This window comes from Neolamprologus multifasciatus, chromosome 8, assembly GCF_963576455.1.
Source record: "Neolamprologus multifasciatus chromosome 8, fNeoMul1.2, whole genome shotgun sequence".
In the NCBI taxonomy this organism is placed as follows: domain Eukaryota; kingdom Metazoa; phylum Chordata; class Actinopteri; order Cichliformes; family Cichlidae; genus Neolamprologus; species Neolamprologus multifasciatus.
The window spans coordinates 14653157-14677755 of record NC_140446.1 but is presented as its reverse complement, the minus strand read 5'-3'; the positions used below and the strand labels follow the sequence as shown (position 1 = coordinate 14677755).

General features: G+C 39.9%; 1 protein-coding gene across 2 annotated transcripts in view; it reads right to left on the bottom strand.

The window, feature by feature from the left end:
- Positions 1-24599, bottom strand: part of plce1 (phospholipase C, epsilon 1) — a 78771-nt gene that overhangs the window by 39264 nt on the left and 14908 nt on the right. For both annotated transcript variants that reach the window (XM_085171170.1, XM_085171171.1), the window contains exons 7-8: positions 2463-2656; positions 1922-2064 (exon numbers count right to left, since the gene is read on the bottom strand). In XM_085171170.1, coding sequence (XP_085027296.1) covers positions 1922-2064; positions 2463-2656 — 337 coding nt within the window. The remainder of the gene's footprint in view (positions 1-1921; positions 2065-2462; positions 2657-24599) is intronic.

Here is a 24599-nt window from a genome sequence, read left to right as displayed (position 1 = left end):
CAGCTGGGGGAGTCAATGCCATACCCAAGGCCAATTTTACAGTAATAAAGACCACTTCTGATTCAGCACTCCTTACTTCTAGGCTCGTAAGTGCTTCAGAGCTTTTAAAACAGGAAAACTACAGCATGTGTTTGTTACAGGGATATCATAGTCTCTGAACTAAAAATAAACTAAATATAAAATCATTCAAATTAGATTCAATAAATATATTACATCACAATGGCAACACATGCCTATTTAAAAGCACAATAACATGGCTATGGGTAACTAACTTTGTTGCTTGGTTACAAATTCTACAAGTTTTGACGGGCGCGGGTTCATGCTATGCATGAGCAAGACTTCTAAGCTGCTATGTGTGCGCGTGTCTGGCTCAATTCTGTTTCCTGTAACACCCATTAGAACAGAACAGTGTGTCACGTTAAAGATATGCACTGTGTAAGCGTGCGTCTGTGTGCGATTGTGTGTTGCCTCAAAAAAGCTGGCCCGACAAAAACAAATGCTTTATAATTATTAACACGACCGAGAGCAAATCAAAAAGAAAGAAACAGAAAAATGTGTTTGCATACTTGTGTGTGCATCTGAGTGTGTGTGTCTCCTTGATCCTGTCAGAGACAGCCTGTCCGCTGTCTCACTGCCAGTGGAAATTAATGACAGTATTGGCTTACATTTAAGTCATACGTAACATCTCTGCAGAGAAGGTAGACAGACAGCTGAACAACGGACCGACAACCTGACTGGTTGGACAATGAAGTCATGTGGAGACTGAGGAAAAAGGGCAGTGAGAGTGAGAAAAAGAGGTGAAATTCTATATGCATGATAGAATTTAGCTTATTGTCTTATCTTCTCACAACTGACATTTTAATTTACTCCTCAAAGCATTTAAGGGGCAAAGCTTGATGATCCTCTGCTGCATAAAAAGCTGGAATGTAAGTCTATCGTGCTGTGATTCCGAAGCTTTTCTGGGGAGCGGCGCAAGCATGTTTGAAGTGCATATCGCCTCTTTTCAGATAACCTGATGTGTGTGTAATGAGTGTTGTGTAGACTCTGTGATGTCTGGAAGTTTTTCCTTCTTCCTTAAACCACTTGAGCGCGAGTGTATCTAAATTAGAGAATAGAAGGGAAAGGGGGAGACGGTGAGGGCTATGCGAAGGGAGAGAACACAACAAGGCAAATAAAAGAGAATGGAAAGAGGGAAAGGCCAACCACTGGGATCAGCTACAGACCCCAACATACCCAGATCACGCTGGGGATAAGGAATCATGTGGGAAAAGTGCAGCAAGGAGGAAAACGAGGGGAGCAATAGACCGCAGGGGAATAATGAGAATCCCAGAAGTTCCCGCTTCACTTGGGATCCAATTTGTGCACCTCTGTTTATTATCTTATGAGCAGAAATAAGAGCCAATTATCCTACAATGTTGAGACAGGTGTCAAATTAATGGAAATCTTAACAGAAAGTGTCTTAGTAAGGTGTTAGACCACCACATGCTGCCAGAACAGCTTCAGTGTGCACTGGAATAGATCCTCCAAGTCTCAGGAGTCTCTTCCAAAGGATGCTGCCTCATTCTGTGTTTTGATGATGGTGGACAGCGCTGCCAGTCCAAAATATTCCACAGTTCTTTGTTCGCATCGAGACGATGATTGCAAATAGGATAACATTTAGGTCACTTCATACTTCTCAAACCTTTCTATGGCGTCTCATGCCCTGTGGATGCAGGCATTATAGCAGAGAGCATGTTTCACTCAGAACAAGTAGAATAAGTGGGATCAAACCATGCCAGCAAAAATGTCCTCCACAGCATAATTTATTTTTTTTTTCCTTATAATGTGTCATCTGCCTGTGTATTTAAGATACACATACTCTATATCACATTAAGTTATTTTCCCAAGATTACGTGCATGCAAACAACAGCATGAAGCCTACCTTTCAAGACAGCGTGGCTGTTGGGGCACTGGGGCAGCGGGTAAAGGAGTGCCGTGCGAGCACCAAGCACGAGTGTGGCCTCTAGCAGTGCTCCAGTTAGCAGGGAACCCAACTTCGTCTTCTGGCTACAAGACCGATAAAACCTAGAAATAAAGTTTGTTTGCAACTTTAATCTAAATATCTCATGTTATATCCAGTCTGTAATTTACAGAGCATTCAGATGACATAACTGAAGGTAAAATATGTAGCATTTTGGAGATGCACGCAGCTGACAAGCAGCACCGCTGTCAGTTAATCTGTTAGCAAAACTCTTACTAGTTAATGGTTTGACCAATTAAGAACTGGAAAGTAATGGAATATTTTCTACAGCACAAGATTTTGCCCCCAATTACGTTCATACGTCTCGCATGCAGTATAATTTCACACCTAAATTCTCTTCACTTTGTAAATTGTATCATTTTGTGGACTCAGTCATTTCCCTTAGGACAAATTTTGGTTTTAAACAGGACATTTCAGACAAAAAAAACATGAATATCCAAACCTGGAGGTGTAAGATGAATGACAGTGCTGAGTATTAATGTAGGGCTTCAGATCAAGGCTGGCTGGGCTGCTGCTGACCAAGTCCACTGGCCAGAGAGACTCCCTGAGACAGACACATCCAGGGCACAACAACAGGAGCTTTTTGGCAGGATGAATCAGGTTGATCTCCTCTCTTTCCTCCACATAGTTGTTAACCTGTAAAGGAAGCCATTACCCAAAATGGTTACTTGCAAAGAACTAAAAATGGAAACACCTATTTGTAGGAAAGAGACCTTATACATGTCCATATAATCAATATACACAAGCAATTGTAAACAGGCTTGGCTTTTTTACATACAGTGCTTACCAAATTTATTAGACCAACTGTCATTGAAAAAAAAAACAAAAAAAACACAAACATTTTAGAAATCTGGCAAAAATTGTTGAAATCTAAAAATTTAAATATTATTTATTTGGCAAAAAAAAAATACATTTTATACCCAAATCATAACATTCAACCACTAAAACTAATTTTTATGTTCAGGGATCTGAGAAAATAACTATAATTTTAATCAACTATAATCAAACTCAAAAAATAATAATGTGCTTTAGTATATTTTTTCAGCGTTTTGTTAAACACTACATTTGAAAATGCATATGTAACAACATGAATTATAAGATGTACCGGCACTGGTAATTAAGGGCAACAGTGGCATTAAACTTACATTTTTTAAAGCACTATACATACATTACGTTGGCTTTTATTTATATAAAAGTATTCAAGGTTGTTAAAGTCAATCATCTTTAACAACCTTGAATACCCTTGTATGCACTAATAGAATACGCAAGATGAAACAATAATGTACGTAATCCGGTGTAGTTGCAGTGTATTGCGTAACATTTGAATTAGAGGTCACTATCACGAGCTTCTTCGCCATAGTCATTCTTAGAAGCAATTTCTCTTCAATGACAAGAAAAAAATCAAAGCTTCAAAAGAAATAATTAACTGAGAGAACTGCCATTGAGGCACAAAACAGAAAGGGAGGAAAAAGACCTTGACAGAGTGAGACAGACAGATATGTCGTACATAGAAAAAGGCGAATAACAAGGAAGATGGAGAGGAGAAGGCTGGAGGCAGCTGTCAAGCTTTACTGGGTGAACATTTTGACCTTTATTTCATGCTCTTCTCAGAAAAAAATCTATCTGACTTAAAGGAAACAATTATCAAAAAATATCGCTTGTTCCTTGTCCTTGTTTGAACCTGCACAGGGGCTCTGCTGGCACAGATTTCAGAGAAACGCTATTAAGAAAAAGATTTTGTGGCACTGTAAGCGGGCGCTCATGCTGAGGATGGATATCACAATGGGGCAAAAAAATCAATACTGGTTTTAGAGTGGGGAATGAACACAATACAAGTTTAATGAGGACATATTCCTCGAGTGTATGATCATCAGCTGCTTGATAAAAAAGCAAAAGGAGCAAGATTGCAGAAAAGCTAATGTCTACACAAATACTAGACACTGACTGGCACTGGTTTGGCATAATATCCACATGCACAACCGTGCATATTATATCTCAGTGGGATGGGTTTCCTGCATGGGGTGTAGGCCTAGCTGTTGTCAGATCTGGACCATCCCCAGGGAAAGGAGACATATCAGCCTGCACGTTTAGAGAGTCAGAGTCAAGAGTGAGAAACACAAAGAAGGAGGGTTACACACAAACGCGCACACGCACGCGAGTGAGCATAATTACCAAAAGCCTAAACTTTAAACAACATGTTGGAAGGAAAAAATATAAAACTGACATTAAGCATATTTGGACTAATCGCCTCTCCCATTTCTTTCCCTCTTCTTATCTAACATTTCTCATAAAAGACCTTCCTTTACTGGCATCTAGAGACTGTGCATGTCCACCCAACAGACATTAAGTCTACTACTTTAAAAGGGTAGTTTTTCCACAATGAACGCCATGTTTGAACCAGGTCAAGCATAGCACTCGTGCCTTTTAATATTTATTCTGCATTTTAAAAGGGGTTGAATTTGAGTTAATTAGAGCTTGATTTTTTTTCTGTTTCCCATTAGTGATAAACATTCATGGGCAGAGAAGTTTCGCTGCTAGTAAACACTGCATGAATGCTCCAATACTAAGTATCAAAGCAACAGAAATGCCAAGCAGCTGCAAATAACCCCAAAACAGAAGAAATAGAGACTACAGAATTACATCTATAAACTGTTTAGAGGTGCAACTGATTCAAAGAGTCAAAAAGAAAGTACATTATTTTGATAAGCAATTATCAAAGTGTTTTGTTTTGTTTTTCTCTGATATGAGTATTTGATCTTTTTATTAGTCATAAAAAGCCTTAAATATGTTGTGGTTTTGAACGTTTTGTAAGCCATAACAAGACATTCGATTAAATCACCAAAGATGTGGCCTCATTTTCATGGATGGATTCAAGAATTTCATTTGTTGGATACTTTTTTCCTGGTATTCTCCTCTCCTGTAAAATATCGGGCAGTCCAAGAAACTTTTGTAAAGCGACCAACTGTTTTAAGACTTTTAAATATAAGTCGCTGTAATAATGAATAACCCGCCTCTATAACAGCTTTTGAGAAAGACCAAAACAATGAATCCCAGAACACTGGTCCATAAGTCTAGCAGCTCTTTTAGACACAAGAAAAAAGTCAAGGTAATCCATTATGTGGTGATCACATGGGGCTACATCAAGTCTGTTGTTCTCCTGTAACACTTACTCCTTCTTATAGCTAACAAATGTTTTAGTACCACAACAGACCAGAAAATTGGGAACTAACAAAGTAAGAAACAGAGTGCGTACAAGCATGTATGTGTGCTAAAGTGAGCTCAACTCCAGAGGACACTGCAGGGAATCTGCTGCTGCTGCTTTTGATCGACACAAAGCAGCTGTCCTCTCTCACACACACACACACACACACACACACACACACACACACACACACACACACACAAATAAACAAAGTCATTATCAAACTTCAGGCAAACACATGGGGAAAGAGGCTGAATTTCCAATTAAAAGGAAACCCACCTCCTCCTTTTTTTTTAGGCTAAACTCCAAAACTACAGGTCACCATATATTCAACATACACAGGCACATTTTTCTTCATATTATAGAACACTGCTGAGTTTGTCATTCAGCCAGTTAGTTGCTACTAATATAGCATTGTATCTCATGTTACACTGTGCATGTGCAAGAAATGCTAATGACTTAAGCTCAGTTTAGGGGAATTGTGAATGCCAGAAGCGGCTGCACCCACTCAGCTCCCATGGACGTAACATATTATCAGTTTGGCTGATTGTCTTTAAAGTAACTGCCTGCAGTTTGGTATATGATCTGTATTTTGGACCATTCTGGACAAATCTATAGTGCTTTAAGTGCTCAGCTAGAGTAAAACTGTGCTGCATAGGAATTATATTCTGGATTTATGCTGTATCCTTTAAGCTATACAATTTAAGTTGAGTTGTAAAATCTTACATGATGTTGTTTCTACATTCCTGAACATTTGGAAAGCATGGACTCAAAGTCATTTGTTGCTGCCACTTACTGTATGGTGTCAACCTACCTTCTAGCAGTACTGCGACCAAGGTTAGCTCCTGACAGCTGACATTTCCTTCATACCTTTCTCTTAGATAGATGGTTTCCTTTTCACCTTTGAGTTCAACTGCTGCAAAATGGCATCACCGATGTGACGGTGCAGTTGTTCTATGTTCCTGTGAGCATGTTTGTTTGAGCCTCGCTGACATCCATACACCTTAAACCGAGGACAGGAATCAACTGTGTGGTGCTTATAATGGTTTCAACAGCTAATTGGGCATATTAAGAAAATAAAATTACACCTGACATATAAGCTATGAGTTCAATAAAACCTACAGAGCTGAGTTTCCTATTTAGTCCCATTAGCACCCTGCTGGGTAATTTCCCTGCCTGGCAACAGCCATTTTGGGAATGGATTAGCAAGGGGCACTGCAGGGCACCACACAGACTACTGAACTTCGAGCTGGAATGCACACAGTCAAAGACACACGTATGCAAACACATGCTAAAATGCAGACACGCAAACCCATTGTGACTCATGACCGTGCCGTAATGTATATCATGCCAGAGGCATAAAGTCATGTATGAGCATGCTGGACACTGAAGACGCTCATGCAATCCCTTTGAAATCCAAACGATCCACATCTTGAACTCTTTACTTTGATCTCTCCGACCAATCTCACATGCACACTCACAATGACACCCCCTGACCTCCATCAACAGTCTCTTTCTAGCAGTGACACCAACGTGTGCGTACACACTCCTCCGCAAATACTTCTGTTTATATATTATTCAAAGTTTAAGTACCGAGGCTCAACACTGCTCAGCTGCCAAATGCAAAATGCCACAGAAAAGACGGTGCGACTGTATATTCCACTTGCCCTTCCACCATTTCCATATATGCACACGCAAACACACTTGAATCTGGTAATGATATCATGCAATTAAACACAAGTGTACACATGGGATTAGACAAACCACTGTAATAGTACCATGCCCCCCCCCTCCCCCAGACGCACTCTCCCACGAAGCTGACATTCAAGGAACAGAAATGCATCATTCTGTCTTAAATCTACTTTTAGAAGCATCCTGGAGGGTCTAGGTTAGTTGAGGTTAGTGGTTGTATTTTCCAATACAATTAATGGTTTGCAGGAAGGAAGAAAAATGTAGGTGTGTGTTTACAATGACAGTTTCTTTCTTCTCTAAATTATATAGTAGAGTATGAAGAAAAAGCACTGTGGCTAAAAACTTTTTTTTTTTCCCAACTGCCAAAAACTGACTTCTCCAAGCATAGAAATGAACTCTGTAATTCTCTGAATATCCACAACATCATTCTTGAAATACTACAAATTACTAGAAGTTTTACATGCAGCACAGCCTAATCTTTCAAAACTCAATCACATGATTTTGGACTGTGTGTTTGCTTTAATGCGGCGAAAGCGAAGCCGACGAAGCTGGAACACGTGAAAACCTGCCCACCCAACACGACGAGAACATTTAAATCAACTGGGCCTCGTCTATTTGAAAGCAAGGTGAGGGGCGAGTTATGGACAGCAGCTCTTCTATCTCAGCACAGGGACACTCTAACCCCACCCTCCCCGGGAAAAGTATAAACCAAATCAAAGGACATAAACCAAGCAAACCCAAACATGCCAAGAAGATGTCCCGCCACTCGGGCTGAACATGTGATAAGGTGCAAACGTGTTTCTTACTCTCCAATCACCGGTGCAGATTTATGTGTATGCACATATCACGCCATCCTCTTTATCCCGGCAACCTCTAATCCTGGTTTGTATCACTAAAAAAACTCTCCGAACTGTCCTGCTCTGTTCTAACCTTTCCTGCCATTACTGTCTCCAGAAGGTAATGTTTGCTTTCCTGCACCCTGAGCCTGGACAGTCTCACTACTGACTGAGTGCCGTGCTCATTTGTGTCTACGTTTATGTCTCATTTTTGTGTACAAGCTCTTTTTTAATGTATTTATAGTTACACTGCTATGTATTAAATGAAAAATGCAGGCTCTATAAAATGTTAATGTTCATTTGCGAAAATAACCAAACATTCAAGTGTGAACGACACACCTCTCTTGCAAATTGAAGTAACTGATTTTCAGCAGGTCTTCCTTCCTCAACACTTCAAGCCCTGGTATACTTTCAAGCACTCTTACACATAAAGTGTGTTTATTTCAGTGACGTTCAAGGACACTGGGGATCATGCCCAACATCGTCGGATTTCCTGAAGTGGCATCTGTTTCTCAGTCTCGTCTTTTTTTCTTGCTCACGCTCCAGAGCCTCCCACTTCTTTCTTTCAAAGTTGAAGCCAGTTTTCAGCTTTAAACCAGGAAAGCAGACATCATGCTACCAAAATCTTTATTTTGTCAACAGCATAATTCTGCAACAACTGAAAATGGGCCTCTATAGACATGCAATTAAAAATCATTAATAATTCTGTTAACCATAAACGTCCATTTGCAACATTTCTAAACAATTAAATGTGATTTTGTCTTTCAAAAACAAAGCGTCTAAGAGGGCCGCGGACTTGGAAGTGCTGTTGTTCATGTTTGTTTTATAAGTGTGCGCTCAGTTCGTAGTGGCTGAGTATACATGTAACACTGTATTTACTCTATGATCTGTGTATTTATACTTCTGAACAAACACACGTCCAGCCTTCAAGCTCATCTTTTGAAGAATAAGTGTTTAGACTGCAGAAGCCTGATGTCTGAGTCTGAATATCTGCTTTGAATAAGACAGTAGACTCCATACTTTGGTCTACATAAACACAGAATCTCTTGAGAAAGTCTCACTTATCACAACATGTGAAGAAGAAATTAGAAATCAAGAGCAAGCGGACTGGTGCTAGGAATGCATTCACATAGTCAAGCACCTGCAACGCATTAGAGATGAACTCAGGGGAAAAAATGCCTACAACTTGCTGCACAGAATCAGAACTGAATATTCATGAACACAAAGCTTGCACTTGTTTTTTTCATGCACTGTCTTGGCTTCTTGATTACGAAACGTCATCTCAGCGAGCGCTTCGGCCTTGTCAACCACATTAAAAAAGATGAAACTGGAGACAAGGGGAGTGTGCGGTACATCAGAAGCACATTGAGTGCCAGACTGGCAGCAGCATACGCTCAGTTGACACAGTGGGAGGGTCATCGTGGGTTAGATTCATGCAATACTGTTCTGTCATTGTAATGTGGGTGTTGTAAGCATGTGGGTATTTGGGATCCCACAAAAAGGAAAAGGATTTCAAGGGATTCCCAACTCCCACTGACATTCCCTTTGATTGTTACAGGGAAAACACAACTGTGATAACAACAAAAATAAAAATATAGTTGCAAGAGGTATATATTAGAACTCCAAATACATTTAAATCTGTTTCATAACAGCCCATTATTCATGAAATACCACTAGTAATGCCACTTGCTGCTACTAGATCCCTTGTTGTGTAATCAGGTTTCAGCGTCCCGTACAGCGTCCGAAAGCCTGGTTGTACAGGGCAGAAGCATAAAAAGGTCAAAATAATAGGAAGCAAACAATTAGAAACGTCTGAGGGAGGTTTGTCAAAACAGGAAGCGAGGCTCAACAAAAAGCAGGAGAGGAATTAAGAAAACGACCAGGACAAGATTAAGTGGAAGAGGAGGTGAAAGTGAAGGGGGCAAAAGAAATGAGGGGAAAGGATACAAAAAAAAAAAAATAAGACAGTGGTGCAGGAAATACAAAAAGGGAGGTGTTGTGGCCATTTTTGTTGAATGTTTATAAAACGCAATTTGTATTCATTTTTCTTTTTTCTTTAAAGTTGTAAGAATATGCTGACCTAGTTTTGTTATGTAAATTTGTAATTCATTTTATTGGAAAAGTTTTTGGAAAGTAATTGGTTTATTGTCTTATGGACCCTCCCATTAATCAGGGGATTAAGAGCACCCTGGAGGGGTGTGGTAAAGATGGTTTTTTGTTTGCCAAATGTCTGATGGGAAGACGGGAGGGTTAGAAAATGATTTTTTTTTTAAAGAAGTTATTTGGTTGATTTTTGTTTATAATTTTCCACGAAATAAACGACATATGATTCTTAAACAATGGAGTCAGAAGTGCGTTCTAAAACAAAGCTCCCGTTGCCACCCACGGCCTTTTCTTGGACTTTTTTGGTGTTTGGAACATAAAAGGCCGTGACAGGAGGTGAAAAAGAGAAAAACACAGGTTAGCACAACACAGGAAATGGAGAGGCACGGCCAACGGTGACTTGAATCATAATCCCCCCGTTGAATTTCACAAGGAGTAGGTTTACCAGAGATCCAAGAGTTGTGCCCACCTCCCAAGCACTGCCTCACACCTCTAACAAGCTTAGGGTATTATTGTGTGTACTTCATGTTCAGAGTTGAGAGCACTGGAAAACGCAGAGTGATGGGCAAAAAAAAAAAAAAAAAAACTATGGGCAAAGTACTTTATTAGAAACTAAAACAACAACTGAAATGCAGCATCTACAATAACATGCTGCACAGATTCTAAGTTTGTGCTTGCACTTGCTGGGCATCCTTTAAGGTCATGCAAGAACAAAAGAAGAAAAAGCAAAGGAAACGAGAGCCAAGAGAAATTGCAACATATAAATGTATGCACAGGAAAGGACTAAATAATCTAATTTTCAAAGAGTAATTGGTGAGTAGACAGGAAATAAAGTCCAACTGTCATACTTGTAAGCTTGCATCAACCCCAACCAGTCAGGGAGATGGCTGCCCCTCCCTGAGCCTGGTTCTGCTAGAAGTCTCTCCTTTTAAAACGGAGTTTTTCTTTCCCACTGTTGCCAAGGACTTGTTCAGAGGGGGTGGTTTGATTGTTGGGGTCTTCTCTGCAGTATTGTACCTTACATTGTGAAGTGTCCTAGATAAATAAAATTGAATTCAATTAAACTGAATTAAGACATCAGGTCAATGAGTCATTAGAAAGTAGTACCACGTTAATAACAAAATAATTATAGATGGAATAAGTAATCTTGCTTTTTAACTCTTAGTTATCAGGTAGTATCTACGATCCACCAGCTGACAAGAGGGCCGATGGGTGCTCTTGCAACGATTAGCGCTACAGCTAAAGATCCAGCGCACAACCAAAACACTAAATCAATGAAGCAAATATGTGGTCATGTAAGCAGTCTCTTTATGGTTAAAAAGTACAAAGTAAAGGTGTGAATCCTTGCTGATGAGGATGTTCCCGTTGCCATCCTCACATGAAGGAGGTAGGACTTAAATTAGTAGGAAAAAAAGAACAGAAGTTTGAGGGCAAATGAGGAAGCATTAAGGAAAACACAGAGGAGAGAGGAAGAGAGAGAGGAAAAAAAGTGGGGTCATCACGACGGCCAAAACAATCTGAAACCCATTACCCAGAGCACCCAGTGGGACCCCTCTACACCACCACCCTCCCCCACTTACAGTTCTCATGATGTCATACTACAGCGAGCCACCACACTCGCTTAAATAACAGCGCACAGCCTTGGTCAGACAGCCAGAGATAAGCGTGATGGATGTTTTTCACTTTTGAAAGTTTTAGGAATAAATAACTCCACCTACTACATGCAAAAGAAAGGTGTCTTTTTAGAGAGTTAGAGGAAATACAATGGCTAAGTTATTACTCCTAGATCACATTATTGTCAGGGTACACTGGATACCAATGTTGCTTTTCTTACCTTGACACTTTTAGCAAGCCATCAACTGACAGGTGAAATTAAAAAGCTCCTCCAAAGTTCGCTGCTTTCTTTTCTTCCACATTCAAGCGAACACAAACACAGCAGAGAAGTTCAAATGCATGTTGATAGCACCATGCCGAGACTCTCCCTGTGTTCAGTGTTGCATAAGACATTCTACTTAATGAACTACACCAAAGCCTGTTGCTGTAACACTAATCAGACAGCAAGATCTGAGAGCAGTCCCCTACAGCCACAAGACAGAATGAAAAGATGCTTAAAGCTGAAAGGGAGTTTTCCCCCCTCTTTCTCTAAGTATGGCAAGAACTTGTAGTAAGCAGTTTACTTACTGTAGCACAGAATAAGCTGATCTATTGAAGAGAAAGGAAAAGCACACAGCTCCAATCCCTCTTAGTGTGTGTGCACACTTACAGAAGTGAGAGAGGAGGGCTTGACCGGCAGAGAGCATGAGAGAAACGAAGGAAGAGAGGGAGTGTAAGAGATCTCTGAAAAACTAACAGAGAAGGGAAAGAAGGGCGCGAGAAAGAAAGTAGGGAAAGAAACGAGACGGCGACTCAGATCTCTCCCTAAACAGAGAGGGTACCCCCATATTAGGTTAAGACGCAACAAGCCCATCACAACCCAGCAACAAGAGGGAAGATTTTATCAGGGAGCACACTATAAACACACAGAAACACAGGCAACGCTGGTATACAAGGTTTCAATCGATCCTTCTCTAGGAGCCTGTCCAATGTGTAAACAATGTCTGACCGAACTTAAACGGGGCCTCTGTGTTTTAATTCAAAACAATTACACAGAACCTGTAATTAATCACTGAAGCCCCTCTTTTCTCAAGAGACAAAAAAAGACCCCATCACTCACTTAACTGGATCAAAAATGAGAAGAGATACCAAACCAAAGGTGCTTAGTTACGTTTAGGAATACAAGAAGATAACGTGCGGTTCCTGAACAAGATCAGGAAATTGATCTGAGCCTATTGTGAACCTTAAAGGTTTTATACTGTAAATAAACAGTCTTAAGAAGAGTAAAACACAATCCAGTTAACTACAGTCTTCTATCATTATTTTACTTTTAAACTAATTCATGGGAGGTGGTACACTGCGCAAAGCTACAACTGATTACTGTTTGACCGTCAGCCTAAGATGAAAAAAATATCGCGTTAACAAAGATAACATGCTAACAGAGGTTACACCGGATGTGTTGTTAACAGGGAATGTGTGGTGTTGCTTATTAAAAAGCTTGATTGACTACATTTTTTTTCAGCAACATTAAATTACGATCCTTGAAAAGCCAACGGCAGTAAACCTGTTGTCACCTTTAGAGCTTTATAATGGCTAAACAATATTCATGTGCCATAGCTTGGCTATTCAGGTGATGCTATGGGACCAATGAACCAATAGAAGCTGAGGTACAGCCACTTGACGCTTGCTATTAGCCTTGCTCTGGCGAGTGTTTCTATGCCAACCTCTAATTAAGGGACCAGTATTACAGCTTTTCTATTGAAGCCAGCACACACGTGGTAGCCCACAGCTCTTGCAGTTTATTACAAACAAACTCTGTATCATTATTACGTGTGCAAACACAATCTCTGCTTACACAGCAGAGACGGTCAACAGATGAATAAATAAAAGAGGCGAGTTAATGGCAGCCAAGTTGAAAACATTAGCAGAAGAATTCTTTGATTATAGTTACGTGGATAAGCAGAGGCAAACAAAACGTGTGGTGTGGGGATGATCGATTCATTAAACACACGCGGCGACCGAGTTGCTTGTGTTTTGGAGAAACACAAGTGGCTTTTGTGAGAGAAAATATCTGTTATGCTGAAGTGTTATCATAACCAGTAATAACAACTTACAACAGAGAAGAGGGGGAAGAAAGAAAAAAAAAACACGTTACCAAACGTTAAGGTGTTTGAATTTGCTTAAAAACTACAGCCTGGGCTCTTTTGTGCCATAATCGAGGGAATCGGAGCGTACCCTCCGGTGTGGACACACATAATCGGAACAGTCACAGGTCTAACAGAATACAGTGTGTCCTATTGCGTGCGCCTAATCAAGTGGAAAAATGAATCTGCTTCATGCGCAGCTGACATCAAAGTGGTCTTCAGAACAAAGCAAACAGCTGGCCTGTCCTCAGTCTTTGCTTTGATCAATACGCAGTTAATGAGTCTAGTCTCCTAAGCCAGTAATGAGGGGTCAGTTTCATGTATCATACAACATCTACTGCGTTAATTGCCTTTAGAAGACATGTTATTGGATCAATATTAATTAAGGCGATGATATACTGCAGTCTGACTGCAAATTTTTCAGCCACTGAGCAGAGACGCCAGCCATCCCCACACTGGAGTCCTTATTACAAAATATAGATTATATTAACATACAGTCTGAAAAGATAAATATTGAAAATGACAACATACTGTTTATATAAAAAGCATGCTGCCATCTGGTGGATAAGCATGTTAAACCATTACAAAAAACAACTGTCCAGAATAAAACAATAATTTATAGTCCAGTATGACTTCTAGTTGGGTACAATGAGTCTGTTAAACAGGGTATTCTGAGCTTTAAAGAACGTGACAAACATCATTCATTCTGACATTTTGAAGGCAAGGCAGTAATTGGTAATAATAGCCAGCAAACATTTTATCAGCTTAATAATAGTTTCAATTCTATTGAAACTATTTCTATATTCTATTGAAACTATTCTATTGAACTATATTCTATTGAAACGATAGCCTTTTTTTTCAATTCAAGAAAAAAAAGGCTATCGATATTTCCAAAACTGTGACATTGAATTTTTTTCCTGACCAACAGCCTTCATCTCAAAGTAACTCTACTTAGAAAGGCACAGATTTACTAAAATGTGCAGATCCTTCTCTTACACGAGCACACTCGCAAACGCACAGACCCACGCGCCAAACAGAGATCAAAGAGCATCAGTAAGTTGAGATTGTATGCCAGGAATTTCTGATTTCTCATGAAACATTAATCAAGACTCAAGGTTCAGCAGCCCTAGATGCTCGCATACCAAAAATATTCAGCAATCCAAATTCATCTGCACAATAAAACATTTTATCCTCCACTAGGTGGCACCAGAGGCCGACTTATACGGCTATGCTCAGTCCCAGTTCAACCAGCTCTCTCTCTCTTTATCACAGCAGTTGTCATCATATTTTTTATATTAAAAAAAGAGGGGAGGGCATATGAGCAAAGCACTTTTATGCAATGCTTTTTCAATCCAGAACAAGGCTTTAGGACTACATGGCTACTGCTCATTAACTCTTAAGTTGTCGTCTATATTTTAAGCAGCACTTGATGAACCTCATGCTGGCTGCCAGCTTTGATTGTGTTTGTGTATGGGGGCTCCCAAAACTACTCAGATATGCCTTATCAGTTTAGTCAATGGTGTTCAATTTGAAATTACACCAAAAGAAACTTTATTTTGTTAAATCTCACTGCCTTTGGTGATGCATTTAAGTGCTGCTATGCAAAAGCAAAAGATGCAATTAAAAGCATCACTTGACAGCATCCTGCGAAGCTTAAGGGTTTAATTTTAGCTAAATCCCCTTTGGTTGACCTGTTAAGTTATGAGCTAAAGCGTTAGGAAGGGGAGGTGGCTGGCTATTTTTTGCAGCAATTGTGTTATTCTTTGAGTTTCAACAATAACACAATAACAAAAGCACTACCCACAACTGCTTCAGGCTCTCACTTTATCTGTTTTTTGGAGAAATATTGCTAGTTCATTTGCCTGCAAATGTCTTTCGAAAAAACTGCTAGAGGTTTGTGTGGCTTGTTTGGCCCAGTGATTATATCACTAGAAAAGTATGGAAATACTGTAACACATACAGAAACCGTGTTGTTAGAGGGTAATAAACTGGCCAAAACGGGGAAAATTCTAAGTATTTTTATTAGCTTCTACACTATATTGTGGTTTTCATCTAACAAGTGACACATACAGGCTTTGAGTTCATCTTGACTTTTATACAACACAGTGAAAGTGTCCCTGCAGGAACGCTTTCCTAACTCTGAAGATGTGCAGTTTTCCCATATTTTCACAGAGGTGTGAAAGGCCTGAACTAACATCTAACAGATGCGCGCATTCTTAACCAAGCAAAGTGAAAGCACACACACGCCATTTTGACATCCTTGTGTCACTCCAGAAGACCAGCAGGTAAAATTTGTTTCAACAAATACAATCAGAGCTCCCACATGTGCTGCAGTGCAACGGATTTAAGTATATGTAGAATGTAATTTAATTAGAATTTTTTTTAAAAAAAAGGAAAAATCTGAGAATGGAGTTTTAGCACGTGTTAACACCTGAGCGGCCACATTGTTTTGAGATACTGTCACAAAACAGTACACCTTACAAAGGCATGCAAGACACCTACTGTCCTACCCCTTTTTGTCTGTTACCAGCACTTTGACTCACCAAGAGTGTCAACACAGACACACACACACACACACACACAAATCTCTGGCTAAGCTACAACACCCAGCTGGGCCAGAAAGTGGCCTGCTAGGCACATTCCTTTGTAGTGGCACAGCACACACAGAGAACACAAGAGGGATAGACACAAGGTTAAATGAGTGTGACATACATTGTGGGTAAGACAGTGTGTGTGTTCCTGTAGGGTTGGTATGTGATTTTTTTTTAAAATTCAAAATCAAGAATGAAAAGACTATTGTCTCAAAGCAATATGTTAGACAACACAAACACACTAGCCACCTCATTAGTAGTGGGTCGGAACTCCTTTTGCCTTCATTCCATATCCCAAAGGTGCTCTGTTGGATTGAGGTCTGGTGACTGTGGAGGCCACCTAAGGGCAGTGAACTCACTGTCATGTTAAGGAAACCAGTTTGAGATGATCTGAGTTTTGTGGTGCGTTATCCTTCTGGAAGCAGCCATCAGAAAATGGGTACACTTTGGTCCTAAAGGCATGAGCAGGGTCAGGTATGCTGTGGAATTTAAATGTTGCTTAATCGGTACTGAGGAGCTTCTCACGCTTTCATTTTGTTTACGCCACATTCTGATCCTACCATCCGAATGTTGGAGTTAAAGTCAAGTCTCTTTAGAGTCAAGCAAAGTTTTTGGTACTAGCTTCGGTCTTCTGCTGCTGTAGCCCATCTGCTTCAACATTTGACAAGTTGTACATTCAGACATGCTCTTCTGCGTACCTAGGTTGTAACAAGTGGTTGTTTGTCTTGTTGCTGACTTCCAATTAGCTCAAAGCAGTCTGACCTTTGACATCAACAAGGCGTTTTCGCCAAAAGAACTCCTACACACTCGATATTATCTCTTTTTCTGAATATTATTCCGAAGAGCCTCTTCTCTTTAAAAAGAACTTGGCAGGAAGACTCAACTTTCCAAATTTGCATCTGATGAGATTTCTGGATCAGTTTCTGCTGTACAGACAGGACCACAGACAGAGCAGTAGAGATATGTGGCCATAAAGTTTTTCAAAAGCCAAACAAAGCACCGACACCATATACCAACTTTGAAACACAGTGATGGGGAGGGGTGATGAACTCCTCTGTGTACCAAAGTATGCAAGTATGTATGTATGTATCCATCCATCCATTTCACTTATCCAGTTCAAGGTTGTGGATCGCTGGAGCCTATCTTAGCTGCCATAGTGTCTGTCTGACAGATAAAGCTTGGCACAAATTGGGTCATGCAACAGGACAATGACCTCAAGCATATCAACAACACTACAACAGAATGGCTGAAAAAGAAAAGTATCAAGATGCTGCAACGGCCCAGTCAAAATCCAGACCTCAAACAGACTAAAACAATGTGGCAGGACCATAAGAGAGTTTAAACAAATGCCCACAAACCTCAATGAGCTGAAGAAACGCTGTAAAGAAAGCAGGAACAAAATTCCTCCACAATGATGAGAAACTGATAAGGTCACATAGAAAACAATTACTTTGAGTGAATGCTACCTATAAACAGTTAAATATATAAATGTGGTTACACAACTGTAAATAGGTGTGTGTGTGTGTGTGTGTGTGTGTGTGTGTGTGTGTGTGTGTGTGTGTGTGTGTGTGTGTGTGTGTGTGAAATATATGTAACTAAATTCTACCCCTTGCTGATTAGGCGTACAAATAACAACAACATGTTTCCTGCACTAAGCAGGCAAGACGCAATGTTTCATAACTGCTGTTTATCCTGTAAATATACATGTGGCATGCTCAGGCAAAGCTCCCTCTGTGAATTTGACTGCAACTTCATTTACTTTAACCTTTTTATTAACCTTAACCTATTTAGATTAATAGATTACTATGTTTGTTCCCAGGTATCACCATCTCACACTGCAAGCCAGAGATTCTGACATCCTTTCAAAATGATCCTTGCAAAGTGAAGTTTTTCACATATACAGCTCTTTTTTTTTTCTATTATAAATGTACCATTCTGTGCAAATATGCGTAGAATAAAAGAAAACAATGCCAGGTCTCTGACCCTAAGGATAAAACGAACCAGTCTATTTACAAAAACAATTATCGGGAAAAAAAAAATTAATCAACGCAAGCTGAGCTTATGTCAACATCTGTCATTAAAAGAGAGGTCTAAAACCGGATATTTTCTGGACGTTTTAAGCGAGCACTAATTGGTAACCAAGATGTAGAGACATATACAGAAGTAATTATCCGAGCTCTTACATAAGCCGTCTTTCACATGGATATTTAACTAGTAAAGGTTTAAAGGGAACACAGCATTCAACAGAGCAAACATGAAGAAGTTTAACAGGAGCTGCCATATGCCAAAGGCTGCACTCTTATTGCACGGGTCAGCGCAGTTATATTTGCACACCAGAAATAATCAGCTGTAATTTAGCACTGCACGTCAGCCTGACATTAGCCACAGCCTTGAGGATGGTTATCAAATTTGTTCCAGAGATATAATAAAAAGAAAAAAAATGTTCACTCATATACGGAGGACTTTCTTTGAGACAAGGTTCATTTTTTTATACAACAAAAAAAAAAGGTTAGGTCAAATGCAAAAAAACTAACTGCACAGATTGAGATTAAACTTTTAGCATAAACATGTTACACATTAACTTCTTCAGTCTGGAGAGTACTGTCGGCTATCTTCAGGTTTAGCTGTCATATTTTCTTTTCAAACTGAATGTAAATTGAATGAAACTGAAGCGTGTGTGTATGGTTCTTATTGCCACCAACTTAAATGTTCCTGTATTTTGTCTGCAAGAGAGAAAAACAAGGAAAATAGTCGTGTAATGAGAGCTGAGGTCGCTCTATTAATCGACCCACGCAGGAAATGACATGCGTGTTCAAGGATTGTTGTTTTTGTGAATCAAACTTGACTGCAACCGATTTTTCGTAGACCGCCTTTTAAACTGAGCTTTCTTAGCAACCGCAACAGCTACAACAATGCACACACAGTACAAGGAGCCAGGATGGATGTGACACCTTGTGTGTTTTAAAATCTAAGTATTTTATATGTTTGACTCTGAACAATTGTGAGCTGCTGTGCATTTGTGTATTTTTACAGTGTTTTAACTTTACAGCCCAAAAAATGTCAAGGCCAAACCAAGTATTGAAAAAACAAAAGCAAATTATTATTCCTACACTTTATTGGAAGTGAATTCTCTGCCAAATATCTATTAGAGAAGGGGTGTCAAACATAAGGCCTGGGGTCCAGAATTGGCCTGGCAAAGACTCCAATCTGGTCCACTGGACAGTTTTGGAAAATATGAAGGAGGGGATACATTTTTGGACTTTTAACTTCATTTTTATAGGTTTTTCAGCTTTTCCTGCTGATAAAGACCTCACTCACAGACATTCATACCAAACCAGAGTAATTAAGCAATAGATAAACAACTTAATGCCAATAAGGTTCCCATTTTCTACTGTACACTGTGAAAAAATTCAGTTAAGAATGTATTTTTTTATAAATATGGGACAGTGTGGGCAGTGAGCTACCAGAACTTGTCCGTAATTTTACATTTGGCATGTAGAAAAACTGAGACAAGCTGTTGAAATTGCACTTCTTCATCCTATATTAAGATATTTCAAGGACTAAATGTGTAGTTAAATCTCTTAAAATTGACTGAAAGTGCAGTTTCACTCGTCTGGTCCATTTAAGATCAAAGTGGGCTGCATGTGGCCCTAGTAGCCACATATTTTGTATTTTTAGCACCCGATTTAACAAAAATAATATATAGATATATGTTAAAAGCAGAAAAATTAAGGAGCTAAAGAGTAGATCTATGAGTCAGTTCACTTGTTGAGACACTCAAGATGTTTGAAGAGTAATAGTTTCTAAAAATCAATTCTTCCTTTTCTTTCAGCTGCTCCCTTAAGAGATTGCTACAGCAGATTATCTGTCTCCATCTCCCCCACTCTCTCTAACATCCTCCTCAGTCACACCAACCCTCTCCAGTTCCTCCTTCACTGCATATCCATGAATCTTCTCTGTGGTCTGTGTGGCAGCTCTATCTTCAACATCTTTTGTGCAATATATTCGCTACCCCTCCTCTGCACACATCCAAACCGTCACCCTTGCCTCTCTAACTTTGCACTAAACCTGAACTGTCTCTGAAATACTAATTTTTAACCCTGGTCGCTCCCAATGAAGATTTCGGGATCTACAGCTCGGCCTTCTGTCTTTTTGTCAGAGCCACTGTGTTCAAATCATACATCATAGCAGGTCTCAGCCTTCTCTTTCACTCTTGCCACTATCCTTATGTCCCAAATCACCCCGGACACTCTTCTCCACCCATTCCACCCTGCCTGCTCTCTCTTCATTATCGCTCTTGTGCACTTTCTGTCGCTTTGGGTGACTGACCCCAGGTAATAATGTGGAATCCAAAGAAAAGGAAATAACCATGAAAAAGAAAGTTTGAAATCTAAACTTTAATCTGCTGTAAATAACTAATGCTTAAAATGTTCTAAACATTAGTTATTTTCATAGGCTAGAGCATTTCAAAGCCTTCTGTTGGCTGCGTCAACAGTAAACACCTGAAAATAATCTGCTTCCTTGACAAAATTCTGTCACCACATGTAAGACTCCAGTGTGCGTGCTTCTAACAGTGAGGTGAAGCTACTTAATTCACTTTGAAGAAGTCTTTGAGCACATTATGGACTTCTGTATAATGTTGCACCTATGATTTGCAGCCCTGACTTGTTCTTCAGCAAACCATAAAGTGAGGCTCATTGATATTCTCATAGAGTTACATGTTTTTCCATTAAACTGCTTATCCACATGGGGTCGCACAGAGGTGCAGCTAGAAGGGGTCAAGGGGTGGACTTTAATCCAGCTGATGTTGGGAGAGATGTTGAGCACACACTATAGTGTTAAAGGTTGCTCTCCAAACCAAAATCATGAAAAAAAAAATATTATTTTTTAGAGATGCAGCATAAAAAGGGAACGTGACTCTAACAACACGTCACATTATCATGATTACATAAGTGAGCTGATTACATTTTAATGACAGCCTCCTGTTAGCAACTGATCCATGGTACTGAATTTAAAGATGCCTCGTTCAGCAAGCATCAGCGACAGCAGTTTTTGATAGACAGCACAAGGCATTTTAAATCTATTTTCCCACCACAGATATTCCTGGAAATGGAAACATATTGGCTGTAGATCTACTTATGACAAGACACACTGAGGAAATAGGAAAGCACAGAACATCCCCAGAGAGAACAATGTATTCATGCTCCTAAAACCTACTTGCATCCTCAGTAATGGGTAGAAGACATATTTATAAGCATCCATCTCCCAGCCCTATAACCACTTAGCCCATACAGCTCATGTTAAAGGTTTTTAATGGTCACTTACCACTTTTCTTGACATCATTGCAATTTAATAAAGGGACTGAGCAGGGCTCTAATTGGTAGACTCCACAAAGGCAAACATAAAATGTTTCCTTCAGAGACCATTTGATCCTCATGCCAGGTATGTGTATGAGTGCTTTCACTCGCATAACATACTGAGACACTTCCGTTTCCTCTTATGTTACACTTCCCTGATACTTTTGGCAATTTCATTTCCAAAGACTGAATCATGGAGAGCATGAACAAAGTTCAACAGGAAGATTGCCAATTATAGTTAAATAGTTTGCATTTTATAAAGAAATTGGGATGCGGAGGAACCTTTTTTGAAAAATAAAGGTGCAAAACCACTAGACATAGTAGCTGCAGTATGATCCTAAAGAGCTCCGTTTGGTTTTGAGGGCTGTATTTAGGCAAGTGCACAAATGCAGATGTCAGAAAAGCAAACTCTGATCAGAGAAATAATAGTTTAAGATCTTAAATATTTTATAACATCTATGTACAGCTTGTACTGCAAGCAGTTTAGGCCACAGTTTATAGTCAATGTAGTCAATAGTCAAATAGTCAATATAGACAATGCATACGTTTGCTTAGGCTCATTAATTACAGCACATAAAAACATTCAGGTTCACAGCTTTGTCTTGGGTTAATAGATGTTTTGACTTCCTCTTCCCACCACCACAAGGTTTCTCACTTTTCTTCCATAGTAAATTTTCCTCTTTTTCCACTGTTAAAGTTTCATCTTCTCCTTCTCTTTCTCTCCCACCCAACTCTCCTTTACTCTCTTTCGCTGCCCTGCCAATGTCCCTCCTTCACATAATCCTGTGTTCTTTGGCTTGCTTGATTAGCTGAGGCAATAAACACACGAACCCACAGGATACCTCCAGAAAACTCCTCAGCATGATTACTGCAGAGTCAGGAGGAACACCACATGCAGGAGGCCCGCACGCTATAAAGTCTGATTTGCTTAGGGGTGTGTTTGTGTGCACAGGGCTTGGCACCATAGCGGACCGTAAATGTGTGAGGGTTTGCGTCAACAAATTTGTGTGAATCTTGTTAAAAATTATGCAATCACTTAAAATGCCCGTAACATTATGACCGGCTACCTGAAAGAAACACGCTGTTGTATAATAAAAAGCCTGTTGTGACTATCTGCTGTGTATCAGCCAGTAAGAAAGCAGAAAATTCATGATTTGGGGATCTTTGCATCTATGTCTTGCTGTATAATTTGGTAAATGGATGCGTTCCTTCTCTAATTCTTTTATGATCTTGATGACAACTTATTCCTCGGCGCTTGGTGTTGTCAGAGTTTCTCTCTTGACCATTCACTGGAGGAACTCAGCTGGTGTTTTGACAAGGGAACTGCTGGCAGCTCCCCAGTTTTCAATAGGCTCATTATTAAAGCAGCTCTCCCTGGACTACCTAAGCCATAATTCTGCAACCACAAAGGATTCATAAAAACTCTTTGGCAAAAGTCAGAAACCACGCTGCAGCACGCACATGAGTGGAACTATGTGTGTTTTAATGGCATCAGTGCATAAGCGCCCGCCACACGTGAGAAACTTTAGACAGTATTTGGCTCGGTTGAGGGGAAAAAAAAGAAGGAAAAAAATCAAAATTAGGCGCACACGTATAATATATGCACATTTCAAAATTGTATCGTAAAAATGTAACACGTAAAAAAATTTTTTTAAATCAAAGTCACATGCAGATACACACTCATGTTCCTGCACAGGCACGCCTGCAGCTTCAGGATCTGATTTGAATTAAGCGATCTAAATGGTGGCGAGACTTCTGGTTATCACATTCATTAGATGCAAACTAAACCCCAGCCCCTAAAACTTTTCTTTTCCACTTAACTAGGAATCATAATATCTGAAGTGACACTGCTGAAATTCTGGCCATTCAGTCTTGTGCAATTTAGTGGTTGCACTGTATCGTTCAGTCTCCATGTGTTTCAAGTTTTTACAGGAAAAGGAGGAATAAGATAACAAAAAACAACAGGAAAGCATGCGTAATGCTGCTGATTCTCAGTCCCTACAAAATATGTGCACCTCTAAGGCTGGAAAGCATGGCTTATTTATCTACTGAAACTACTGCCAGCTAGTTTTCGCCGTTTTCCCTGCAAAGGTTGCTAAAGTTGAACAGCTCCTGCGAGAGGTTTTTATGTTTGTAAAACACTCTCTTGCTTGGAAACTTGATTTTTTTTAAAAAAACTAAAAAAACAGTAGTGTGTCCTGGATCGCTCTTTCACTTTCTCTCTCTCTGTTGGGCTCAGTCTCCTTTCCTTCATCTTCCACCACTTTCTGTCTCACCACGTCTTGCTCGCTCGCCCTCTCTCCAATTTCCATGCCTGTAACTTTAACGCAGATGCCAATCCTGCTCAGTCCATTTAAACTCACTCGGGTGCGCACACACACACACGCACGCACGCACGCACATGCACGCACACACACACACACACGCACACACACACAGAAGGCTCAGTCATTCAGTCTGTCAGTAATAAGGGGAGCAGAACCAACAGAGAATAAATCATTTTTCCGCAGTAGGGGCCTACCCCGAACAAAAGAGCCAGTGTGTGCGCGCTTTGCCGTGTGCTTCAGAGTATGTCTCTGTTAGTCTATTTACATATTCCTTGAAAAAACTTTTCATCTTTCATATTTTGCAGGCAGCAATTTCAATGCAAACAGAAAAAAAACCACGAAGAAACCAAGAACAATTTTTCCTCCGATGAAACAATCAATCATAAACACTCTTGTGCCACGACAGCTATTAAGTGTTAAGATTTTGTTTTTTTTTGTTTTATTCCCCATGGTAGCTGAGTTTGAAAAGCAAACCACACATAAACCCACAAAGCATAGATGCACCAGCATTGGTCCAGTAGATCAATGATGGAATAGATTTCTGCAGATTTATATGTAGGTTTATACTTTTGGCAAAATGTGGAGGGCTTGAATAAGATAGAGCCATGTGGTCTCTGCTCTGTGTGAGTGAGGAGCTGATCAGTCCCAGCGGTGCGAAAAGGCAGCAGTGCAAAAGCTGCCCGGGGTTTTGGGTGGCCTTCATGGTCCAGTTAATTAGCTTGCCTATGTGACAA